At 51.9% G+C, this 16,118-nt stretch overlaps 1 protein-coding gene across 1 annotated transcript in view; it reads left to right on the top strand.

The window, feature by feature from the left end:
• The window catches only part of LOC122170160 (putative adenosylhomocysteinase 3), a 43,611-nt gene extending 27,689 nt beyond the window's left edge, over positions 1-15,922 (top strand). The window contains exons 2-17 of the mRNA XM_042836817.1: positions 1,026-1,134; positions 3,421-3,564; positions 3,868-3,968; positions 5,066-5,168; positions 5,711-5,805; positions 6,530-6,636; positions 6,952-7,068; positions 9,865-9,928; positions 10,626-10,714; positions 11,349-11,419; positions 11,544-11,638; positions 11,892-11,990; positions 12,098-12,166; positions 12,237-12,315; positions 12,937-13,057; positions 14,115-15,922. Coding sequence (XP_042692751.1) covers positions 1,026-1,134; positions 3,421-3,564; positions 3,868-3,968; positions 5,066-5,168; positions 5,711-5,805; positions 6,530-6,636; positions 6,952-7,068; positions 9,865-9,928; positions 10,626-10,714; positions 11,349-11,419; positions 11,544-11,638; positions 11,892-11,990; positions 12,098-12,166; positions 12,237-12,315; positions 12,937-13,057; positions 14,115-14,121 — 1,470 coding nt within the window. The 3' untranslated portion in view covers positions 14,122-15,922. The remainder of the gene's footprint in view (positions 1-1,025; positions 1,135-3,420; positions 3,565-3,867; positions 3,969-5,065; positions 5,169-5,710; positions 5,806-6,529; positions 6,637-6,951; positions 7,069-9,864; positions 9,929-10,625; positions 10,715-11,348; positions 11,420-11,543; positions 11,639-11,891; positions 11,991-12,097; positions 12,167-12,236; positions 12,316-12,936; positions 13,058-14,114) is intronic.
• The last annotated feature ends 196 nt before the right edge of the window (positions 15,923-16,118 follow it).

The raw sequence follows: 16,118 nt of genomic DNA on the forward strand, positions 1-16,118 counted from the left end.
AGGGACTGTATAGATCATAGAATCATGGAGTGGTTGGGTTGGAAGGGGCCTTAAAGATCATAAAATGACAGACATGGAGCAGCCCCACTGCTTGTGGAACAGCACTGGGAACAAGGGGAGCCTGATGGGACCGCATCCAGAGCCCAGAAATGGGACATGGGGACAAAGCCAACCTCCGTGGCCCAGCAGTGGGATCATCTGCAAGAGCAGGTGTTTGGGTCAGGGGGGAACCTGGATTGGGGCAGGCACGGATTATTTGGCCTTATTGAGCCAAAATTAATTAGTAGGGAGTTTTTCAACCAAGAGTGGGGGCCAAATGAACCGCGGACAAAGAATCCCTGCCACGAGAGGCTTGTTGCAGGAACAGGAGTGAAGCTGCAGGCAGGAGCCTACACTGTTGTAAATGCGTCTCTTAAAGCTCATTTCACCCTAAGAAGCATCTAGATAGGGGTGACTCTGCTCTAATTATCCCTCCTGCACATTATGAATCCAAGTAATTACTCCTAATGGCTCTGTGTGGCGGCTGCCGCTCATGTCCTTTTCTTGGCAATGCTGACTGCAGCATTTGGGTCCCCGTTTGACCCAAGGTGGCCCATTTTTGAGGCAGGGGAAGGCTCAGCTATGCTCTCTGCCACTGTTCGTCCAAGCATCCTTAACTGACCTTGGGTGGTAGAAATGCTCCTTCACACAGAGTGTGGCTGGAATTCATGACTTGGGGTGGTTTGGGTTTTGTTTATTGTACTTCTTTTACAGTAAGCAAAGGGTTTTCCCATTCACTGCAAAGAACACTGCAGGGTGGGTCAATCCCTTGTCATTCTGCAGAAGCTGGGGAGCAATCGGGCTCTCCTGCAACAAATAACTTTTATTTATAGGGAAAATAAGTTTGCGTGGAAGGGGGATGGAAACCATCTACGTTCTGTGCTGTAAGAAGGCTCGAGGAGGAGCATCAGTTATTCAGAGGAGGGATCCTTCTGCCCAGCCCTTGGGTTTTCCCACCTGCTCTAACTCCCTGTTTCTCCCCCCAGATCCAGTTTGCTGACCAGAAGCAGGAATTCAATAAGCGCCCGACAAAAATCGGCCGCCGCTCGCTGTCCCGCTCCATCTCACAGTCATCAACAGACAGCTACAGCTCAGGTTGGTGCCCCCCCCGTCCCTGTGTCCTGTCCCTCTGTCTGTGCACCCCAACATCTACGTGTCCCATCCTGACACCCACCTGTCCCATGCCAGCATCGCTGTCCCCCATCCCAACATACGTGGATCCCATCTCAACGTCCGTGCATCCCAGTGTCTGCGTGTCCCACCCCGATGTCCGTGTAGACCATGGAAAAGGAGGAGCGTGGGAAGGGATTGTTGCTTTTATCTCATCATCTTCATGTGTGTTTGAGTAGAAAAACACATTGCTCTGCTCTTAAAACTCTCCTTTGAACCCTCGTGTACATCTCCTGCTGCCTTTCCTCCTCTCTTTCCCTTTCTTTTTCTCTTCCCGTTCTTTCCCTCCTCTCTTCCTCTTTATTTCCTCCTCTTTTTCCCCATCTGGTTTCTTTGGGCACACCCAGTTTATACTGATAGTTCATTCCTGGGGCAGACTGTGAGCATTTATTAAAACCTAACGAGATCAGGCTGACTTCACCGTGTGCCTCACACGTGAAATGTCTGACATTTGGTGCTGATGCAGAAACATGACACAGCAAAGTCCTATAAACAAACCGGGGGGAATTGGGTGTTTTTCTGGGAATGGGAATTGCTCACTGGGGGTGTTCTCACATTTTGGGCAACAGACCCATTCAGGGTCCATGGCACAGTGAGGCAGTGCTGCTCACTGCCTGAAACGCAGCTCCTTCTCCCTCTCCCTTCCCTTTCCTTTCCCCTTTTTCCCTCTTTTCCCATTTTTCCATTTTGTCTCCTTTCCTTCCCCTTTCCTTCCCCTATTCTCTCTCTGCTTTCCCTTCTTCCCCTTCTTCCCATTTTTTTCCCCCTCCCGTATTTCCCCTCCATTTTTCCCTCCTGTTCCCCCCCCTTTTTAAAATTCCCTTCTTTGTCCCCTTCTTTCTCCCTCCCCCTCTTCCCCCTTTTTTTCTTTTTAACCTTTTTTTCTCCCTTTTTTCCCTTTTTCATCTTTTCTGTTCTCCTTTCCTCTCCCCTCCCATCAGTGCACAAGAATCTGGGTGAGATTTGATTTACCAAAGTCGCCTTCAGCCCCAGGAGATCTGCAGTTCTGCAGAGATCTCTGCACAGCTCTGCGATCCTCCCAGAGCCCTCAGCATTGCACCGTGGGATTTGGGGTTGAGCAGCCCTGCTGCCCACCCTTGGACCCGCACAGGGGTTTGGGAACAGGCTTGTGGCAGAGACATTCCAGCAGTCCTTAATTCCTGCTAAGAGCATTAGAGCTGAGCCGTGTGGGGAGCCCAGCACTGAGCTCTGCCCTGGGGATCACTGGAGGGTTTCCTGGGAGCCAGGAGGGAAAGGAGCTGGATCTGGGGTGCTGCCTGATGGCCGTGCCTCGGATCTTCTGCTGTGGAAATGCAAGCAGAGCCGTTGGTAGGGGATTGCATGGGCTCTGAGTTCTTGGAAGGTGCCGCAAATCCTTTTTTGGGTCATTCCCACAGTCTGGGTGCCTCCGTAGCACTGTGGTTGTGGGCAGAGGTAGGACCGTGGGCTCAGCTCTCTGCAATGCAATTCATCCACCCTTCATGTCATTCTACTCCTCTAGCATTGTTTAAGCACAGAATTGGGGTAGAAAGATGCAAATCAGTTCTGGCTGCTCAGCAGGACAACGTCCTGGAGCTCGTTACCTCTTGGAGACCTTCCCAGGAGAGATGCTGGGTGCTGAGAACCTCCAGTCTGGGACTCTTGACTCATAACGATTTGCAGTTCCAAAAGGAGCTCAGCAAAGCAAAGCTTAGAAATAAACTCATCGGAGGGCATTCGATGAGCGAGCTGCAGGTCAGTGGTCAGCTCTGCTCAGCTCCCCGTGCTGCTCCAGGGGATAATTTTGGTGCCAGGTCTTGTGTTCATGCAAACCCATGCAGAACTGTGCCACTGTGAGCTGGGTGAAGGGCTTTGGGTAATGCTGCATGAGGAGTGAGTGATGGGCTCCTGAGTTGGGTGCCAAGGGGCAGCTCCTTCCAGAGAGGAAGGGAAAGAAGAGGAAAAGGAAGAGAAAGAAAAGGAGGAGGAGGAGAAGAGGAATAGAAGGAAAGGGAAGAAGAGGTGGAAGAGGAGGAAGAAGAGGCAAAATAGTGTCGGAATGTTTCTTCCCTTTCCCTTTCTCAAACAAGCAAAAGGAAGGAGGGCATGGTTAGTGAGTGTGGTGGGGATGGTTTGGTGGTTGAGCTTAGGGATCCCAGACCTCCTTTCAGCCTTAATGCTTCTTTGAACATGGAAGCTCTGCTCCCTCTCTGACCTCCTGTTCTCCCCCAGCTGCCTCCTACACCGACAGCTCTGACGATGAGACCTCCCCCCGAGACAAGCAGCAGAAGAACTCCAAGGGCAGCAGTGATTTCTGTGTGAAAAACATCAAACAGGCAGAATTTGGGCGTCGAGAGATCGAAATCGCTGAGCAAGGTGAAACACCGCGTTCCTTCCGCTCTGCCTCGTTCAGGGCTTGTTGCACTGCTCTTCCTTCTCCTGAAGGTGGAGATTTGCAAAAATGTGATGATATTGAATCCTAAGTTGTAGGAAGAAGCTTCTTTGCTGGTAGAAATTTGGAAAATTTCTGATTATATTGCATTCTGGGTCGTAGGGAAAAAACCTCACAGGGATATAGGATTCGTTTCAGCTGTGCCCTGACTTCTTTGATGCCTCCATTAAAGCCTTTTGCTTCTCCATGTGTGGCACTGATGGACCTCTCTCCATTTTGCCTTTCAGAAATGCCTGCGCTGATGGCGTTGAGGAAGAGAGCTCAGGGAGAAAAGCCACTGGCTGGGGCCAAGATTGTGGGCTGCACACACATCACAGCCCAGACAGCGGTGAGATCCCATCCATAACCTCCTCCTGTTTTATTTCAGTGTGGGACTGATGGAAATGGGGCTGCTGAGTGCTGTGGCTGCCTGTCGGAGCTGCAAAAACACTTGGGTTTGAGTTCTTTAAGGTCCTGTCCAACCCAACCATTCTGGGGCTCTGAGATCTTTGAGGACCCTTCTAACCCAACCATCCCATGGTTCTCCGACCTTCCAACCCAACCATTCTATAGTTCTGTTATCCTTTAGGTTGTTCCCTTCCAACCCAGCCATCCCATGGCTCTGAGATCTTTGAGTATCCTTCCAACCCAACCATCCCATGGTTCTCTGACCTTCCAACCCAACCATTCTATAGTTCTATTATCCTTTAGGTTGTTCCCTTCCAACCCAACCATCCCATGGCTCTGTGATCTTTGAGGACCCTTCCAGCCCAAGCCATTCTACAATCCCATAATTCTATTGGTAGTCAAAATCAGTAACACAAATTCACACCGTAGATTCGACGAACTTCAGATGGCCAGTGGTGAAAATGAACTACTCTCTGTCCGTGGATGTGTTCAAGCACCACAAATGCGTTTTGTATAACTGCAGGTGGTGTAGCAGAGATGCTCTCCGTAGCTCTTCCTGTCTCTTAGGATAGGACAAGATCCTGAATGTGGTTCCATGATGCTGTGCTCCCTCTGAGCTTTGTGGGCATCTCTGCATGTGCTCAGGGCTGATGTGAGGTATCTGTAAGGCACTGCTGTTGGCAGTGGTAGCCAAGTCACATTTCCTCTATCAGATATGCATGGAGATGTGGTGGGCGGCGATGAATGCGGCTGTGCTGTGTGAAAGCTGTTGGTTCTCCTCCAAAACCAGGAGTGGCAGTGGGGATTTGGGAGGCTGCGTGGTGGGGATGGGTTGATGGTTCGAGGTCTTTTCCAACCTCAGTGATTCTGTAATTCATGGGCATGAGGGGGATGGGTCGATGACCTGGGAGGTCTCTTCCAACCTTAATGACTCCGTGTTTCTGTAAGTTGATATTTTGGATCTGTGTGAGGCCAAGCTCGGCTTTTTCCTGATTTTGTTCTTTTTTTCCTTTTTTTTTTTTTTTTTTTTAAATCCAGGTCCTGATGGAGACCCTGGGTGCCCTGGGGGCCCAATGCAGGTGGGCTGCATGCAACATCTACTCCACCCTCAATGAAGTGGCCGCTGCCCTCGCTGAGAGCGGTAGGAAATGTCGCCTGCTCCGCTTTTCCTGCTTTGAAAAGATTTCTGCCTGCCCCATCGTATCGACAGGCCTTACATTCACTGACATTCTCACATGTTTGCTTACGTTCTCCTCTAGTTTTTTTAGTTATTATTATTATTGTCTTCTAAATGTAGAATAAACCCATAGGAGGATGAAATTACTGCGCTTGGTTCTTTCCGTTAGGGAGCGCACGCTGGGCGCAGTTCAGTTCCATATGAAGTCCAATTCTGCAAAGAGAAGAAATTCTTATGTGTCAGCCATGGCTTTGGCTGCAAGGGGTGAGGGAGAACCTTCTGGGGCCGGCATTCACAAACCAGGAGCTGCTGGTGTCCACCTGGGAGATGCCTTAATTCCAATCCTGCTCTACCTGGGTAGATTTTCACCACTCCCCAGGCGAATTGAGGAATGGTTTGGGTTGGAAGGGACCCGAAAGACCATCGAGTCATGGAACGGTTGGGTTGGAAAGGTCCTTAAAGATCACAGAATCACAGAGTGGTTCCCACCTCCCTCTCTGTGCCAGGATTCCCCGTCTTCGCTTGGAAAGGAGAATCTGAAGACGATTTCTGGTGGTGCATCGATCGCTGCGTCAACGTGGAGGGCTGGCAGCCCAACATGGTGAGATGTCATGGCCGTGTTGGAGCTCCAAGAGGGAGCCCCCTTCTCAATGGGGCTTAGTGCATTTCCTCTTGGTTTTAGGCACAGCTTTGTGTTTGGTGGGGAAAAAAAGAGCAAATTTAGGGGAATCATTTGCAGCTGCCAAGTGTGCAGTTTGCATTGTGATTTGTAGCCCCAGAGCTCATGATCTAAATGAGACGAATAGTAATTAATGGGAGGAGACAGGCATGGATCCACACTGTTTGTTTGCCAGTCTTGGCTTGTCCGAGTTTCAGAAAGAATTGTGAAGGTCAAAAAGTCCACCCACAAGTTGTGAATCTCAGTCTAGACACAATATTGGCTTTTTTTTCTTCTTTTTGAGGAGTAGTTTCCCATTGAAAATGCCACAAATTGATAAAGTGAAGCTAGGAGAACATGCACACCAATCCCAAAATATGAACCTCTGGTTTGGGAGCTCCGCATCTTCAGAGACAGTGCAATCAGATGGGAAGTTCTGTATGAAACATGCTCAAATAATGTAAAATAAGGGGAAAATTGGGGAGCATTCTGAGCTTGCATGGTTGGGCTGTGCATGGGTATCATGGGGCATGACACACATGGATGGGGCTTGCCTACAAAGAAGGTCCTTCGAGGGAAGATTCGGGTGCAGCTTTGCTCCCTTTGTGCCTTGTTGGGGTCAGAAGGAATTGTCAGCGTGGCGACACCGCGGTTGCTTTTCTTCCAGATTTTGGATGACGGAGGAGATCTCACTCACTGGATCTACAAGAAATACCCCAACATGTTCAAGAAGATCAAGGGGATCGTAGAGGAGAGCGTCACCGGAGTGCACAGGTAAGGGGAGATGGCAGAGAAGGGCTGCACAAGGGACAGCCTTTGGAGAAAGCCAAAGGTTTGGGCCTAAGCTCTCTGGAAAGGAGTGAGATGTGGCAGAGGAAATTATGATTGCTTTGAGCTGGGATTGCAGACAGGGAGAGCTGCAGAGCTGTGGCTTCATCTCAGAGTCATCCTGAAATCAGGGTGCTGCTCAGATCCTCAAGAGTTTCTATTTATCCCTCCAGATGCGCTCCATTCATCCCAGCAAAACACTGTAGAACACACAAGGACGTGTTTTGCACTGATCCTCTGCTTTTCCCTTATTTCTCACAGGCTCTACCAGTTGTCCAAAGCAGGGAAACTCTGCGTCCCAGCCATGAATGTAAATGACTCAGTGACAAAGCAGAAGTTTGACAACCTGTACTGCTGCAGGGAGTCCATCTTGGACGGGTATGTGCTGCTCTCTGTGCAGCTACACATAAACATCTGCACACTGGGCTTCAGAGCTTGAATGTTGTGCTTGTGGGAAAATCATCCTGCAGAAAATGGCATTTCTTCCTCTCCTTCTCTCTAATTTTCTTTCTTTTTATGGAATTGAGCATCCGTCCCCCTAAATTTTGGCCCAACTTTGCCAAAGAGAGGTGAGGTGAGGACAAGTTGCCTTCCCGCAGTTCAGACGGTGCTGGATCTGGTGGTGCTTGTTGGAGGAGTTGGACTCCTCCTCGTGGGTTCCTGCTGGTTGGGATATTCTATGGTTCTGTGGTGATGATCCCAGCAGCTCAGTCAGCCCCAAACAAAGGAGAAGTTGGACTTCACACAGTGGCAGAGCTGCACCATGGATGATGAACTGAATACATAGAAATGCAGACACATCTCCTGCTGAGCTGTGCTCACACTGCTACGCTCCCCTCTCACCTGGTAGCACCAGGGCATCTCAGAGCTCCAAAGTGGGCTTCTTGCTGACCACAACAGCATCTTTTTCCCAAATCTTTTGGAGCACCCCGTCCCTCATCTCGGCTTTGAAGCGATCTTCTTGGTAGAGGCTGTCGTGACCAAAAGGGAAAAGGATCCATGTTTATAATACGTGTCCTGGTAAGAGGACGTGAAGGTGACCCTTAAAACGACTGCTGCTTCCCTGCACGATCGTGCAGTTTCATCCCCACAGTTCTGCTGCATTTTGGAACAGCTGGTGCTGGATGTCATCTCCAGACAATTGGAAGAAAAGGAGGTGATCAGGAGCAGTCAGCACGGGTTCACCAGGAGGAGGTCGTGCTTGACCAACCTGATAGCCTTCTATGATGTTGTCTCTGGCTGGGTGGATGGGGGGAAAGCAGTGCATGTAGTCTGCCTTGATTTCAGCAAGGCTTTTGATGCTGTCCCCCACGACATCCTTATAACAAAGCTGAGGAAGTGTGGGATAGATGAGTGGACAGTGAGGTGGGTTGAGAACTGGCTGAGTGGCAGAGCGCAGAGGGTCGTCGTTGGCGGTGCAGAGTCTGGTTGGAGGCCTGTGAGCAGTGTTGTCCCCCAGGGGTCGGTGCTGGGTCCTTGTTCAGCATCTTCATCAGTGACCTTGATGAGGGGATGGTGGCCATCCTCAGCGAGTTTGCTGATGATACGAAGCTGGGAGGATTGGCTGAAGGCCGTGCTGCCATTCAGCGAGAGCTGGACAGGCTGAGAGCTGGGCAGCAAGAAACCAAATGAGGTTCAACAAAAGCAAGTGTGGAGTCTTGCATCTGGTGAGGAATAATGGCACACAGCGGTACAGGATGGGGGATGAGCTGCTGGAGGGGAGCTCTGCACAGAGGGACCTGGGTGTCCTGGTGGACGACAGGTTGCCATGAGCCAGCAGTGTGCCCTTGTGGCCAAGAGGGCCAATGGCATCCTGGGTGCATTGCACAGAGCGTGGCCAGCAGGTCGAAGGAGGCGATCCTCCCCCTCTGCTCTGCCCTGGTGAGGCCTCACCTGGAGCACTGCGTGCAGTTCTGGGCTGCCCAGTACAAAACAGACAGGGATCTCTTGGGAAGAGTCCAGCGGAGGGCCACCAAGGTGGTGAGGGGCCTGGAGCATCTCTGCTATGAGGAAAGGCTGAGTGAACTGGGTCTGTTCAGCCTTGAGAAAAGAAGGCTGAGAGGGGACCTGATCCAGGTCTATAAATATCTGAGGTGTGGGGGGCAGAATGGCGAGGCTGGGCTCTTTTCAGTGGTGAGCGGAGACAGGACAAGGGGAAATGGCTGGAAACTGCAGCATAGGAAGTTCTGCACCAATGTGCACAAGAACTTCTTCACAGTGAGGTGACGGAGCACTGGAACAGGCTGCCAGGGAGGTGGTGGAGTCTCCTTCTGTGGAGATGTTCAAGACCTGCCTGGATGCCGACCTGTGCGACCTGCTGTAGGAACTGCTTGGGCAGGGGGTTGGACTCCATGAGCTCTGCAGCTCCTTTCCAACCCCTACAGTTCTGTGATGCTGTGATTCTGTGACAGCTCTTCCTTCTAATGATGCCCCAGGGCCTGGCCAGAGGCAGCTGTGTCGCTGTGTTGTTGGGGGCTCGGGTGCCTGGTGAGGAGTTGCTCCCAAGTTCTGAGTGTCTGAGGGCAGAGTTGTTATTTTGCTGTACCTTTCAGCAGGCTGAAAAGGTTGGAATCCTTAAACAGATTCGTTATTTTCTTGTGATTCCACGTTTCACTGATCGTCTCGATCGGGATGGGGGAAGGCTGGTTGTCTCAGCTGCGACAGGACAGGCACTGAGATGGGGCTGAGGGAAACCTGAGCCAAGGTGCAAGGAAACCTGCCGGAATTTTAATCTGAATTCCTCGGGAAGTGTGGGGGAATTTCACCTTCCCTGCACTGCTGACCTATTTCTGCACGCCAAAAATAGCCTGCGATGTAGGGCGTTCCTGGGGAGGAGGCAGAAGGAGAATGGGTGGGAGGGGGAGCTGTGCTGGGGGACAGCAGTGGGATTCTGGCAAGCAAATACCGCCTCTGCATCTTCTGCAGGTGTTTCCATGAGACGTCGTGGCTTTTGTTAATAAAGTGGGACACAAAGAAGATATTTTGGAAAAGATTTTTAGAGATCTGAACTGAAAAAAAAAAATCTATCTATGTGTGTGTAATCAAACCCCAAATCTGTCCTCTTTGTTCCAATTCTCAGCACCCAAATTGGCCACAGGAGAAATTCCCATGCGGGAATAGAAATGATTCCTGTTCCTGCTGCTGGAGTTTAATTCTTTGTTTCTGTTTCCTTAGCCTGAAGAGGACAACAGACATGATGTTCGGAGGGAAGCAGGTGGTGGTGTGTGGCTATGGGGAGGTAAGGGCTTCCGCTGCCCAGATGAGGGCTGTCCTTGCGAGATGTGCAGCAGAAACTAAACCTGAGCTTTAAGATGTGTCACTGCTCCACGCTCAGAGCATTTGAGCATGAAAATACCAACAGTGAAATGTTAAGGGACACAAAAATACCTGCGGTGGCAATGATTGGGGGCTGAGCTCTGTGGGCGCACAGCTGTAGCGCCGTGTGCCGAAAGCTGCTCAAGAAATAGAAGCGAGGTTTGCCTTACTGATGTGTTTTCACCCTCAGATGGAGGGATCCTCCTGAGAAAGCAGTTCCACTTTAGGGAGACGTCGGTCCTTATCAGTACGGGGGGGCTGACCCTCAGGGATGGAACTGTGACACCTCCTAAACAGAGCAGAGGTTGTACAGAACCCTGGCATGTCCCCTGAGATAAATGCCATCTCTTGGTGTTGTTTGTCCTTCTGGACACAAGGACGACTTGGGGGAGGGAGGGTAAAGAGCTCTCAGAAAGCCAAATAATCAGCACTGTCATGTCTTCAGCTTCGAGCTGAGCTGCAGCCCGACCCACGTCCTACATTGCTCCAAACCTGAGAATGTTGGGCAACCTGAGTTTAGCACTTGTCTCTTTTTTTGTGCCTCTTCTACCTTCCCATGCCCCAAATCTGGGAATCCTGCATGCCTCCGAAGTCCCTCATCCTCCTCCTCTCCCTCCCAGGTGGGCAAGGGCTGCTGCGCGGCGCTGAAGGCCATGGGCTCCATCGTCTACGTGACTGAGATCGATCCCATCTGCGCCCTGCAGGCCTGGTAAGCACCCGGCCTCCCTCCTTTCTGGGGGTGTTCTGCAGGAAAATCGTGGCCACGAAGCAGTGGGAAGCGCTTGCAGGATGTTTGGGTTTGACCACCCCTCCATAAGCAGCATGTCTGCGTTTCCATCACCATCACCTGCAGAATTTGGGGGGTATGACCTCCAAAAGGGATTTGCAGCGGGAAGAAGCAAGAATTGGGACAGGCTGAGAGATAGAGTGGGGAAAAAAAAAATAATTGTACAGTAACTGCGATTTTGTAGCTCAGGAGAGACAGAAATAAGCTCTCAGGGGAACTGCTGACAAATCCTCCAAAGTCCTGCCCTGGTTCTGCCATGTGCACAGCACACCTTCCTCCGTGAAACAAACAAAAATGGGCATTTTTGGATGCTGAGTTTGCAACAGAAGGGCGTGAAACCCCCAAAATTCACTTTTTAGTGTCACATCTTGCGCAGGAGACACGAATCTCTTTGCTTCACCCCAGAAATGCTTGGGGCACGGTGTTGCTCAGCGCTCCGTGTTGGCTGTCGCGCAGTGTTAAGAGGTTAAAATGAGGACCGAGAGTTTTTTTTTTTCTCTGTTTTTTGGCACATTTGTTGTTGCTTTTCCAACGACCTGTTTTTTTTCCCTCTCAGCATGGATGGGTTCAGGCTCGTGAAGCTCAACGAAGTCATCAGGCAGGTGGACATTGTCATCACCTGCACAGGTACGCGGCGCTGGGGTGGGCAGATGAGCACCCAGCTCTAAAGGAAAGGGCAGAAAATGGGCAGAGTCACATCCATAATTTGCGTTTTTGTGCCTGCTGATATTTCTGCATTCCCTTTTCACAGGCAACAAGAATGTAGTGACCAGGGAGCACCTGGACCGGATGAAGAACAGCTGCATCGTCTGCAACATGGGGCACTCCAACACTGAGATCGATGTGGTGAGCGCTGCGTAGCACAGGGTGGGTTCTGCGGGGCCGTGGGGAGCTCCTGGCCCCACTTCAGCGTGAGGTAGTGAGTAAAATAACCCACCCATCCGCTGCACGGCACTGCCAGGAATCCCACAGGATGTCTATGGTCTTTAAGGACCTTTCTAGCCCAACCATCCCTTAGTTCTACGATCTTTAAGGACCTTTCCAACCCGGCCGTCCCACAGTTTTATGATTCTTTGACCGTTTGCGTGCTGTCTTTCAGGCAAGCCTGCGCACACCGGAGCTGACCTGGGAGCGGGTGAGGTCCCAGGTGGACCACGTCATCTGGCCAGATGGGAAGCGAATAGTGCTGCTGGCGGAGGTGAGAGGCACGGAAAGCGACTGCCTCCCGCTGCAGGAGCATGGAGAGACCATGCCTCGCCCCAGGAGGGAGGCACAGCCTCAGGGTTTGGTGCTTTTCCTCCCCAGGGCCGCCTGCTGAACCTGAGCTGCTCCACGGTGCCCACCTTCGTGCTGTCCATCACCGCCACCACGCAGGTGAGTGGGGCTGGTTGGGGCTCAGCCCGTAGCACGAGGCGCTGACTCACCGAGCGTCCCCTCCATGCAGGCTTTGGCTCTGATAGAGCTGTACAATGCTCCCGAGGGCCGCTACAAGCAAGACGTGTACCTGCTGCCAAAGAAAATGGGTAAGGACGTGCTGGTTGCCTTCTCTTGTTCTTTATTTCCTCACCAATGTTGAGCAGATAAAGAGGTTTTGCCGTGCTGGGCATCATCCTCATCCGTCCTCACCCTCATCCTTGTGGCCCAGGGCTAATGGAGGTACTGTTGGACACTTCACTTCTCCAGACCCAAATCTGGAAGTTGGAAGAGGCACAGCTCAACAGCCTCATTTTGATACATTTGATATATATATATTTTTTTGAGCTTTGAGGCTCCTCTCTCAATCTGTCTCAATTCCGACAGCGAGTGTTTATGGGACATGGAGTGCTTCCAAGATATGAATGCTTTGAGAAGGTCAGGGGGAGGGCAGCTTCTGTCTGGGCTGCGGAACAGCTTGCCCAAAGGTTTGTTTTTTATCAAAGAAAAGGACAAAGCCACTTCATACCGCAGCAGCAAAGGCGAATCTCTGCCGTTCCGGCATTCGTGCTGCGACGCTTTGTGAAACTGTCGATGCTTTGTGCAGGGGATGGGCGGTGGGAGCTCTTGGCCTCTTTCAGAAGAGCTGCAGGGAGCTGTGCTTCGAGCTCTGCTCTCTCTGCTGCTCGTCGCTCAGAGCTGTGCTCCGCTCGTTGCTTGGAATATTTCAGATGAGTACGTGGCGAGCCTCCACCTCCCGACATTCGACGCGCACCTGACAGAGCTCACGGACGAGCAGGCCAAGTACCTGGGGCTGAACAAGAACGGGCCCTTCAAACCCAACTACTACAGGTGCAGCTCCTGTCGGTCACGGAACTGCGGAGTCGTGGAATGGTTGGGTTGGAGGGACCTTACAGCTCATAGGATTGAGTTGGGTTGAGTTGGGAGAGTCCTCAAAGCTCCTGGACCTCGTTGGGTTAGAAGGAACCTTAAAGACTGTAGAACCGTGATTGGGTTGGAAGGGACCCCAACGTCCCACCGCTGCTGTGGGCTGGGTGCCCCCCAGCTCAGGCTGCCCATGGCCCCATCCATGGCCTCAGGGATGGGGCACCCACAGCTTTGGGCATCAGTGCCAGGGCTGTGTCACCTCTGGCTGAAGGATTTCCTGTCCTCAGTCTTGCTCAGAGCAGTTCCCTGTTGTTCTGTCACCATCTGTCCATGTACAGAGGCACTCTCCTCTGTTCCTGAGTTCCTCCAAGTTCCTCTCCAGGTCTCCCCAGCACCTCACTCCTGCCCTGGTTGCACCCAGGCTGAGGACTCCCTCGATGGCAGCTGTTCCTGCTGCAGTGCCCCCGGGCAGCTCTCAGGCAACCAGGTTATTTTTGAAGCCTGACGCAGCGGGGCTGGCGCTCAGCAGCGCTTGGGCTCACACCAGAGAGGAGGCACTGAAAAACCCCACATTTCTGTGGGTCAATTCTCCCTCCAGGCTCAGGACTTGGGGTGGTGACTCCGCACACACACACACGCAGTGTAACCAAAGCCACCCAACCCAAAAGCCAATGTGGACTTGTCCAAAATTTCCCCTCTGTCTGATAAGTTCTGCTGCTCTAAGCCAGGTTCGGGTGCTGGAGGTGGCAGTGCAGCTCCCTGTGCCCTGAGCTGATCCCAACCCACAGCCCTGTTGGCACCGCTGATCTTCCCCTTCCCTCCCCCCAACTAAAAATATCTCCGAATTCCGAGGGAGGAGACAGGACCTGGCTCCTTCCAACACCATTTCAGCCAACACCGGGTGTTGGATGCACTGGTCCCTGTGGGTCCCTTCCAACTCAGGATATTCTATCATTTTCTTAGTGTCCAGTCCAAAATTTCACCGTTTTTATGTGCCGAACCCTGGATTTCTCTTTTTCAGGTATTAAGTTCCTGCCGCTGTCGCCACGAGGAACAGAACCCAAATCCTTTCTCAACTACTGTACAGGATGAAGCAGCGCAAGCTTGCTACGCTCGAGCCAGGCTTGCTCTCGTAGTAGACCGTGTGTTAGGTTATTTATTTATTGAATTAGAGTTCTGTGCGCGGCTCTGCCTCGTGTTCGTGCTGCCGCGGACTGGGAGACGCTCCGTTTCTTTCCCTTCGTTTCGTTTCTCTCTTTGTGGTCGTTCCCATTCGGGGCTGTGTGAGGATGAGGGTGAGGAAGGAGCCGATGGGGTGGGGACTCCCCGGCGCTGCGCTGCTGCTCCGTTCCCAGTGCCAAGCTTTGCCGTGAACCAAAGTTTCCTTCCTGCTGCTGGCGTTGTTCCGAATCACGGCCGGATCGCGACGGCCGACGGCACCCACGTCAGCTCCTCTGCAGCCTCGTTGGGGACGCGCAGAGTCTGATTTCCCGGTGACGTTCCTCCATCGCATCCATCAAACCTCCTCTGGGCGGAGGAGCCGCCTGCGCCCCGTCGGCGTCCAGTTGGGAACTGCCGTCATTCCGCGATGGAGGTTGGCCAACCGTTGGCCACAAAGCGGAGCTGCATGGTGGTGTCCCAGCACCCCTCGTCCCGCAGGCACCGCTCGATCCACCTCAAGATTCCTTCATCCACCTCTGGTCGCTGCCTGCTGCAGCTCCTCGCCGCGTCCTCGCCGTCACTCACGCACAAGAAAGGAGGAGCTGTGGAAGCGCGGCCCCGCAGCCGCGTCCTGCAGCCAGCAGTTCTCCCTGCTCCACAGCTGTGCCCGGATCGGAGATTTTGGGAAGAGTCCACGGAGCTGTTGGATGTTTTATGCTGGGGCAGCGCTGGGCCGAGCGTCTGTCCATGGAGTGTTCCTACAATGAGCTTCCCAACGCCGAGCATCCCTACATGGCTCAGTTTCCCAGTGCTGAGCATCTACACATTGAGCACCCCAAATGGAGCTCAGCACCCCAAATGGAGCTCAGCACCCCAAAATGGAGCTCAGCTGCCAGGTTGGAGCTCAGCACCCCAACAAAGAGCTCAGCACCCAACTTGGATCTCTGGACCACAGCATGGAGCTCAGCACCCCAACGAAGAGCTCAGCACCCCAAAATGGAGCTCAGCTGCCAGGTTGGAGCTCAGCACCCCAACAAAGAGCTCAGCACCCTAAAATGGAGCTCAGCACCCAACACGGTTCTCAGCACCCCACACTGAGCTCACCACTGCCCCAGGATCATCTCTCCCGGCGGCCGTGCCGATTTCTAAGCCCTGATTTACCTTCATTTCTCTTCCAGGTGATAGGACAAAAAAAAATAATCAAAAAAATTACCCCCCCAAAATGGCCCCACCTTTTCCCACCTCTATTTTTAAAGTCCTTCTCCGTGTCATTCTGCTTCTCCTGTTAGCTTTTCCGCTTGCTTGGCTTTTCCTAATCAATCTGGAATTATAATATTCTGTGATCATCTCTAAATTAAAACGTGTAATTTTTTTTTTCTTCTTCTTCTTTTCTTTTTTTTTTTCTTCTTTTTTTTAACGTAACACATTTTTAAAGAATTAGGAAAAGGAGATTTAGGTAACACCAGCAAAATCGCATAAGGAAAATAATTCAGTTCTGATCTTTAGAAACAAATGAGACAAAACCCATCATCGTCAGCTGCAGAGAGGGCAGCAAAACTTGGAGAACATTTTCAAAAGGATGTTTTAATTATTGATGTCTGAGTGATTGTATTAGAGCAGCAATAAAGACTCTGTAATCTCAAAACGGAAATAAAACATTGGAAAACCGACGTGCTCCAGAATTGGGGATGAGGGATGGGATGCGATGGAGGTGAGGAGTGGGATGGGGTCGGGATGGGAGTGGAGTCAGGGTTGGGCTTGGACTTGGAATGGGGAAGGGGATGGGGATAGAGTTGGGTTGGGATAAGGCTGGGATGGAAACGAGAATGGATGGGACGGGGTTTGGGTTGGGATGGAGATGGAG

Source organism: Centrocercus urophasianus, unplaced genomic scaffold, assembly GCF_019232065.1.
Source record: "Centrocercus urophasianus isolate 14NV4802_14NV808 unplaced genomic scaffold, USGS_Curo_1.0 seq_635, whole genome shotgun sequence".
Classification (NCBI taxonomy): domain Eukaryota; kingdom Metazoa; phylum Chordata; class Aves; order Galliformes; family Phasianidae; genus Centrocercus; species Centrocercus urophasianus.